General features: G+C 32.5%; 1 protein-coding gene across 1 annotated transcript; it reads right to left on the bottom strand.

The window, feature by feature from the left end:
• Positions 1–6,544: 6,544 nt before the first annotated feature.
• Positions 6,545–7,787, bottom strand: LOC112026052 (protein E6). Its single transcript, XM_024058730.2, has one exon. It carries the CDS (start codon positions 7,701–7,703, stop codon positions 6,804–6,806), a length of 900 nt encoding a protein of 299 aa, XP_023914498.1. The 5' UTR covers positions 7,704–7,787; the 3' UTR covers positions 6,545–6,803.
• Between the last annotated feature and the right edge of the window lie 1,165 nt (positions 7,788–8,952).

Genomic DNA, 8,952 nt, shown 5'->3' with positions numbered 1-8,952 from the left:
CGTTATCTAATAACATAAAAACACGTGTCTAAGGTACAAGAAATGTAAAAACTACTCTCAACAAGATTCAAATTAGTACCTCTACCCCAAGAACATGGGCGACTCTAGGTATAGTCCAAGAGATTCAAATGAACCCCCTAAATTGGGCCAATATATATATATATATATATAAATATAATTTTTTTATTTTTTTATTTGTAGGGGCTCTAGGCCCCTGAATTGCAAAAATAAAAACAAAAAACAAAACAAAACATACATTATAAAATATATTAGGGCTTAATTCGAATTGAGATCAATGAAAATAAAACTTGACTCTTCTCCTCCACAAATTAACCTAAACAACTTCACAGATCAGCCCAAACAATCACAGTTCATAGATCATCAATCTCTCCTAACTCAAAATCTTGGCTCCATCCTTGTATCTAACTCTTTGAGGCATTTGGTTCACTATGATTTACCCTTAATGTGATATACATTCGATGATGTGACATTAAAGTTTTTGGTTTATTTTATTTTTTCTAATATTAGCATAATTTAATATATATATATATATATCACATTATCTTAATCTCATCATATTCCTAAACAGTAATGTTGTATTCTTCTATTAAGATTACATTAATTTAAAATTAAATAATGTATTATTACAGCGTAATGTAATATCACGACGAACCAAACGCCCTCTAAAAATACTATGGATGAAAATCAGCCTAAACTATCACAGTTTATAGATCATTAATCTCCCTTAATTCAAAATGTTGGCTCCTGCCTTGTCTCTAACCCCAAAAATACAAAATCAAAGCCAAACAAAAGAATTTCTGCACTGTCACTTTTCTTTAGTCAAAAAGTTGACACCCTAAAGGCTAAAAGCTTGTGCAGAGTATACGACAGGTTGAACAAACAAAGTCAGTCCGTCAATTACGGGAAGAAAATCAAATTGGGATTGTTAATCAATTTTCAACTTTTATGATTATGTTATGATTCCTTGGTCGATGCCCTGTGGTGTATGCAGCTTCCTGGTGCCAGTGGTTCACCAACCATTTAACAATCGGATTGGTGGATCCCTCCTCTTGAATTGTGCAATGTCCCGAAACCTAAATTGACATTAACTGGTTGATAGCTCCTTCTCTCAACCGAAATTGACGCAGATAGATGGATATATAAGATGAGAAAACTCCCGCCCTACCATTTGGCATGTTGGTCCAAATTAAATATATATATATATATATATATTTTTGAGAAAAAAAGGACCAAATTAAATATGATTGTAGTGCTTAGCCAAACATTTTTCCCCCTTAGTAATTAGATAAACAAATATGGATGGATCAAAGTAAAACTCATACCTAAGCTCAGGTTTGCAATAGCATAATGAATGGATTGTCCTATACATTGTGCGGTGTATCATTCTTTCCGAGTCTGCCTTCAAAGCTAAACATACTTGAAAGCTCTCATCAAAAAAAAAAAAAAAAACTTGAAAGCAATACTTAAAACCCTAGGTATTAAATTTGACCCTAATCAACTAATTTTAGGGCTTAATCACTTTTACCTTAAACTAGCATTAAACTCAAATATATACTTGATTAACAAATTCACAATCCATGGATATCAAATGAAAGCTACAACAACTAAAACAATAAAAATAGAGGTAGAGAAATACAAACCACATGATAGCACCGATATGTTATCCAAGAGGAAAACTCGAGCACCTAAACAGAAAAATCTCTCTGCAGCATCGATACCTAAAACTCCAAAAGTGAATAGTTGTAGAATAGGTTTAAATTAATTTCAATAAGTCCTCCAAGCTTAAATCTAGCCTAGCACTCGAACCCTCCAGCTCGCAACTAACTATGCTGAGTCCTTTCTTCAACTAGTCTTTGAAAAGTGCACTTTGAGCGGCAAACCGCAAGCCACCAAGAACCCTTGGATTTGTGGTGTTGCTCCAAATGATTTCCTACACCAATCAACTCTCTAACACTCAAGTAAGGTGCATGTGGTGATGGTTTAAATCTCCTCTCAAGGATATGAAAATGGTGGGAGGGAAAGAGATGAGATAATGGCTCTGATTAACTTAATGGCATTTCTCTCTCTCTCTCTCTCTCTCTCTCTCTCTCATGCTCAATATGCTCTCTAGGGTTTTCTCACATTGTTAGGATTAGATTGGAGCGAGTTGGGGTTGATTAGAATGAGCTAACTAACAAGATTGGAACACTTGTCCTTGAGCAACTCGCGAGAGTGAACGAAAAAGGTTGCTCCTGTCCAACTCGCAGGCAAGGGACCATCTATCGAGAGCAAAGTCCTCTTCATAGCAATAGTGATTAGGGTTGAAGTACATCTACCCAATTAAAAATAAACTCCAAAAATACATGAAAATTAAGCACAATTACAACAAAATTTGGTAAGAAATTAAGCTAACAAAAACAAAGACTTAACAATACACAAACTCAATCCTATTTACAATATTAATTAGAAATACAACATTTTTTAAGTTTTTCATAACTCGTTGAAATGGAAATAAATTTATTGGAAAATGTCATTCAGACAAACCTATCATTGATATTAACATATATGTTACATTAAAGACAAAGCACGATTAGAATCCAAATACATTTTTAATTGTTGTTTAACTTTGTACCATATGTCCAATTCAATTTTCTTAATTTGGTGGTAAATGACTTATTCATAAAATTCAACACAAAAATCGAGATCACCATCTCAAGATAAATCACATTAGTGACTGTGAAAAATGTTGTCACGAAATTTATTATATTTAATTATATAACATGATATGCAAAAAATAGTAATAAATAGAAGTTTTGTTACAATTTACAAATATANAATATATATATATATATATAATTTTTTTATTTTTTTATTTGAACATCCTAAAATAAATTTTGAATCCCCCAAACCTAAATTTTTTTTAAGCCTAGTTGAAATAAATTTGAATATGATCATCTTGACAATATCTTGGTCTTTTTAAGCACGCACAAAAAAAAAAAAAAAAAAAAAAAAAAACCCGCAATAACAAACCAATTTGATCTAAAATATGGGAGAAAAAATAGTAAGCCTAACAACTAAAGTATAAATTTATTCATCTTAAATCTTAAAAAAAAAAAATCATTTAGATCTTAACAAATTTGAAAAAACTAATACATAAAAGTTTATTGTATTTAGATCTTATTTGGAGTTCACTTAACAATAATAATTCATATGTTGATTGTATTTAAAAACAATAGATAATTTCCAAAATTTAATCTTAGCAACAATAATTAGTATCTTTATCGTATTAATAAATAATATGCAATGAACTTATAATTTATCTTATATGAGAAATTCTATGTTCATAATACTCTTATAATAAAGCCTAAGCGGCAGATTCTTACTAGCTGCTACAGATGAAAAAAAAGTGTAATTTTAGTAATGAGTTTAAATTAGAACTAATAACAACTTATAACCTAAAATTTGTTGGAAAAGTGTTGTGAAAATGTTTTAAATGTAGTACTTCTCATCTTTTTTTTCTTACTAGTACGTAGTATAAAAAATTTTGTAATAAAGAAATCACGTAGACGGCAAGATTCACATTTTCCTTGCCCAAAATACATCTTCGACCCCCTAAAAATATATCTTGGAGCCACCACTATCCAAAAACCACTTGGATGTAAGCTCTATAAATCATTTATGAAAGTCACGTGCAACATATGCAATATTATCAGAAAAGGTTAGGCCATGGCAGTTGGCACATTGATCTGGTTTGGATGTACATATTTGTTAGATTATGCACAATCCAAAGGTTGCTTTTACTCATTTATAAGCGTCCAAATTGAGCATTTAAGTTTCATTTGTTTGTTTGTAGATGTGTACATGTGTGGTTGTAGTCCTGTAGATATAGTTCTTTATTGGGTAAATATATAGTGGATTAATTTGATAAATTAGAGAATATGATGAAAAGTGATTAAAGTATTGGGCTCTCATCAAAAAAAAAAAAAAAAACTTGAAAGCAATACTTAAAACCCTAGGTATTAAATTTGACCCTAATCAACTAATTTTAGGGCTTAATCACTTTTACCTTAAACTAGCATTAAACTCAAATATATACTTGATTAACAAATTCACAATCCATGGATATCAAATGAAAGCTACAACAACTAAAACAATAAAAATAGAGGTAGAGAAATACAAACCACATGATAGCACTGATATGTTATCCAAGAGGAAAACTCGAGCACCTAAACAGAAAAATCTCTCTGCAGCATCGATACCTAAAACTCCAAAAGTGAATAGTTGTAGAATAGGTTTAAATTAATTTCAATAAGTCCTCCAAGCTTAAATCTAGCCTAGCACTCGAACCCTCCAGCTCGCAACTAACTATGCTGAGTCCTTTCTTCAACTAGTCTTTGAAAAGTGCACTTTGAGCAGCAAACCGCAAGCCACCAAGAACCCTTGGATTTGTGGTGTTGCTCCAAATGATTTCCTACACCAATCAACTCTCTAACACTCAAGTAAGGTGCATGTGGTGATGGTTTAAATCTCCTCTCAAGGATATGAAAATGGTGGGAGGGAAAGAGATGAGATAATGGCTCTGATTAACTTAATGGCATTTCTCTCTCTCTCTCTCTCTCTCTCTCTCTCTCATGCTCAATATGCTCTCTAGGGTTTTCTCACATTGTTAGGATTAGATTGGAGCGAGTTGGGGTTGATTAGAATGAGCTAACTAACAAGATTGGAACACTTGTCCTTGAGCAACTCGCGAGAGTGAACGAAAAAGGTTGCTCCTGTCCAACTCGCAGGCAAGGGACCATCTATCGAGAGCAAAGTCCTCTTCATAGCAATAGTGATTAGGGTTGAAGTACATCTACCCAATTAAAAATAAACTCCAAAAATACATGAAAATTAAGCACAATTACAACAAAATTTGGTAAGAAATTAAGCTAACAAAAACAAAGACTTAACAATACACAAACTCAATCCTATTTACAATATTAATTAGAAATACAACATTTTTTAAGTTTTTCATAACTCGTTGAAATGGAAATAAATTTATTGGAAAATGTCATTCAGACAAACCTATCATTGATATTAACATATATGTTACATTAAAGACAAAGCACGATTAGAATCCAAATACATTTTTAATTGTTGTTTAACTTTGTACCATATGTCCAATTCAATTTTCTTAATTTGGTGGTAAATGACTTATTCATAAAATTCAACACAAAAATCGAGATCACCATCTCAAGATAAATCACATTAGTGACTGTGAAAAATGTTGTCACGAAATTTATTATATTTAATTATATAACATGATATGCAAAAAATAGTAATAAATAGAAGTTTTGTTACAATTTACAAATATACAATAAAGAAAGTCCATAGACACAAAAGTTTGAAAACAAATTTGACAATTACTATGTGGTAAATTATTAGTTATAGATAAAAAAAATTAAAAAAAAAAAATTTTAATAATGTGCTTAGATGAAAACTAGTACAAGCTTGCCACATTAATAATGTTAAAAATGTTGTCAATTTTTTTTTTTTTTTTTTTTTTTTAAATTTAATAATGTGCTTAGATGAAAACTAGTACAAGCTTGCCACATTAATAATGTTAAAAATGTTGTCAATTTTTTTTTTTTTTTTTTTTTTAATGTACAGCATTGCTCATATAGAAATGCTTGTATTCGAGTATGCCAAACAACTTTGAGATTACACTATGAGATTGGGCGCCCATCTTTTATTTTTCCTTTTGCTGTTCCTGTTCCGGTGGACATACACCATAATCTTTTGAATCTGGAAGTGTCACCTACAGGCATATTGAAGAAATATAAAGTAATTTTCAACGCGTTCCTTATCTACTTTCTCCTCTCTCTCTTTTTAAAGTCATCAATACCAATTGCTTTTCTTCATATTCTTCTTTCTCTTTTTCTTTTTACCCTGTTATTAATAAAGTTTTGAATTTAATTACTTTTTTAATTTAAATCGGTGCAATCATATAATATCAGGATCTTGGTCGCCGAAAATTTTGGTTTATGCTCGTACGCTGTTATGAACTTATTGCTAGTCTTTCCTAAATTGACACACAAAACATGCCTAGGAAGTAGGAATCAGCCGGGCAATTGTGACAACTCTGAGCTGAAGTGCCTTATTGTTGTTGGCTAGTGCTGTCTTTTCCTTTACGAACAGATTAACGACAGCAATGGATTAGGTGATTAGGGTGCATTGCATATGGAGGAAATTTCCTAGAGCTGTAGTTGAAATGGCTCAATTTTTTGTACAGTACCCTTAATCATGGGAAATTCTAATTGGTCCCATGCAAAGGACATGTATTAGCCCCTAGCTAATGCTTTACCAAATTGGTAGTCAGCTTAATTATGTATGAATTCCAGTTAGTACTATGTAAGTTTGAATTAATATAGGTCACGACAAGCTATTAGGAAACTACTTACCATCTCTCGCAATTTGTCTCATATATCTCTTTTGGGGGATTGAATATTGATACATTGAGCCTTTTTTTTTTTTTTTTGTTTGTTGAGAAAGTGATACATTAAGCTGAAGCAACAACGAACATATTGCTTATACATTTTATTAACTTTTTCATAACCAGTAGTAAAATTATGCTTTCATACTTGCGCTTTTCAATGAAGAACTATGCAATTGCAAACCCAGAGACAAGATTACAAATTAACAATAAAAACCATGCTTAAATAAAAACTATACTTCAGCTTTTTTTCACCAACTAGATTAAATAATACTATCAAACACCAATCTCATTCTTTTGCACTTAATTAATAATTGTCAAGGCAAACTCATCATGGCACGAACTCATCTTGGCTCTCTTGGAACTCTTCCTCATTTTGGTACCCTTCCTTGGAGTTATTGTACTCAAAAGTATTCTCATTGTTGTTGCTGCCATAATAACCCCTGTTGTTGTTGTTGTTGTTGTAGTTGTTGAATTGACGGTTCCAATTTCTTGAATCCACTCCTCTAGAGTTCTCATAACGGTTTGGATTGTAGTTATTCTCTAAGTTAACGTCGTAGTAGTACTTACCATTCTCCAAAAACCTCGTGTCACTCATGCCTTGCCTCTCAGCATTATTGTAACTGTTGGCACCATTGTTGTTGTTGTTGTAGTTGTTCTGGTTGGCCAAAGTGGTGTAGCCTCCTCTCTGAGTAAGCCTTGAATCCCTCAGACCATTTTGGCTGGCATGGTAAGCATTGTTGTTGTAGTAAAATTCGTTGTTTTGGTTGTTGTTGTTGTTGTTGTTGTTGTTGGGGTTGGGGTTGTAGTTGTAGTTCTGGTTGGAGTTTAGGTACTTGTTGAGAGATTCATCATCTTCAAACACTGTTTTGAATGGGGCATTATTGTTGTTGGTGGTGGTGGGGGTGGTGGTGTAAGGCGCAGCATTGACATTGGTTAGTGAAGTGGTGGTGGTTGGGGTGGGGGTGGTGGTCGTGGTGGAAGGAGGGAACTGACCAGACTCATGGCCATAGAGACCATAGCCATTTTGGGTCTGGGGGATGAAGACTGGCTGCTGCTCATGCTTGGTTAAAAATTCTTCTTTGTTGGGGTCAACTGTGGTGGTCTCTTTGGCATCGTTGTTCTCGTTTGTGACCTTGCTGAAGAACTGGCTTTCTCTAGCATGGATCTGCACAAAGAAGGAGAGGGTTAGGATGAAGAGAAGAGAGATGGATTTTGCAGATGGAGCCATAGGTATATGGCAAGAGAAAGAAAAAGATATTGTTTGGGTGAACTGAGTCTATACTGACTGGTGAATGCCAGGGAGTGCTTTACTTTGCCATTCTTTATATAGAGAAAAAACATCCTTTACTCAAAAAAAAAAAAAAAAAAAAAATCCAATAAATTTTGGATGAATATCTCTCTCCAAACTTTCAACTCATTAGGTAAATGGACGGGAGAATAGTGATGGTTGTGGTCCCCCTCTATGAGTGATATGAGTGAACTTTAAAAAAGAGTTCTTTAACTTTTGATGGACCGCTTCCTATAAGGCTTGTTTTTTTTTTTTTTTTTTTGACAACTTTATGCATCCATTATGAAACAACATAATTATGTCTAAATCTTTCACTTAGGATCCAGTTATTTTCCTCTTAACAGTTTCATTTGCATTGCTAACTATTTATTCGGCTTCTTGATTTTTTGACTCTTTTAAGCAAACTAACATTAATTAAGTTAAAACAAAACATTTTCCTTCAATTATCATAGCGGTCCCATCCTCCTCTCCCCGTCATCCCTCCCCAAAATAAATAAAAGAACTTAAGTAACTAATTTATTTCCCTAAAAAATAAAAAAGTTAACTAATTTAGTTTTTTTTTTTTTTTTGAGAGAGAGATAGATTGCTCTTTATGGTATTTGCTCCCGATTGCTCTTTTTTTATTAAACCAAGAGACTAATTGATTTTCGTATAGGTGAAGATTGAACCCAAACTTTTATTCAATGGTAAGAGACTTTAGTGAAAGTCGGACCTTAGATCTCTTATTCGACAATAAGAGACTTTAGATTACTAGGTTAAAATTTTTTGTAAATTATTGAAGCAAAGCGATCTCCACTTAATGAAATAGATAAAAATGTTAACACTTTATTTTATCGTTTAGATACAATTTTTTTACTGATTATTTATTTATTGAAAGTTGGTTAAAATATAATTGTAGTAAAAAGAAGAAGAAGAAGAAGAAGAAGAAGAGATTTTAAACATCTATACACAAACAAATAAATTAAAAAATTGAAAAAAATTTGATGCCAAACCAACACTAAACCATGCTACACATATAATCATTAGAATTCACACATGTGAAAGGATCCTCTTGCACACATTTACATCTACTATTTTACATCAATATCTACAATTGATGCAAAAATGTCCACATATAAACAATGGAGGAGACATAAAATTATCTTTTGGGGGGGGGGGGGTGGGTGATAATCGGAAGATTGATGTGTCC

This window comes from Quercus suber, unplaced genomic scaffold (genome assembly GCF_002906115.3).
Source record: "Quercus suber isolate HL8 unplaced genomic scaffold, Cork oak 2.0 scaffold_113, whole genome shotgun sequence".
NCBI lineage: Eukaryota > Viridiplantae > Streptophyta > Magnoliopsida > Fagales > Fagaceae > Quercus > Quercus suber.
The sequence above is the reverse complement of the archived record's forward strand: the minus strand, read 5'-3'. Positions and strand labels throughout refer to the sequence as shown.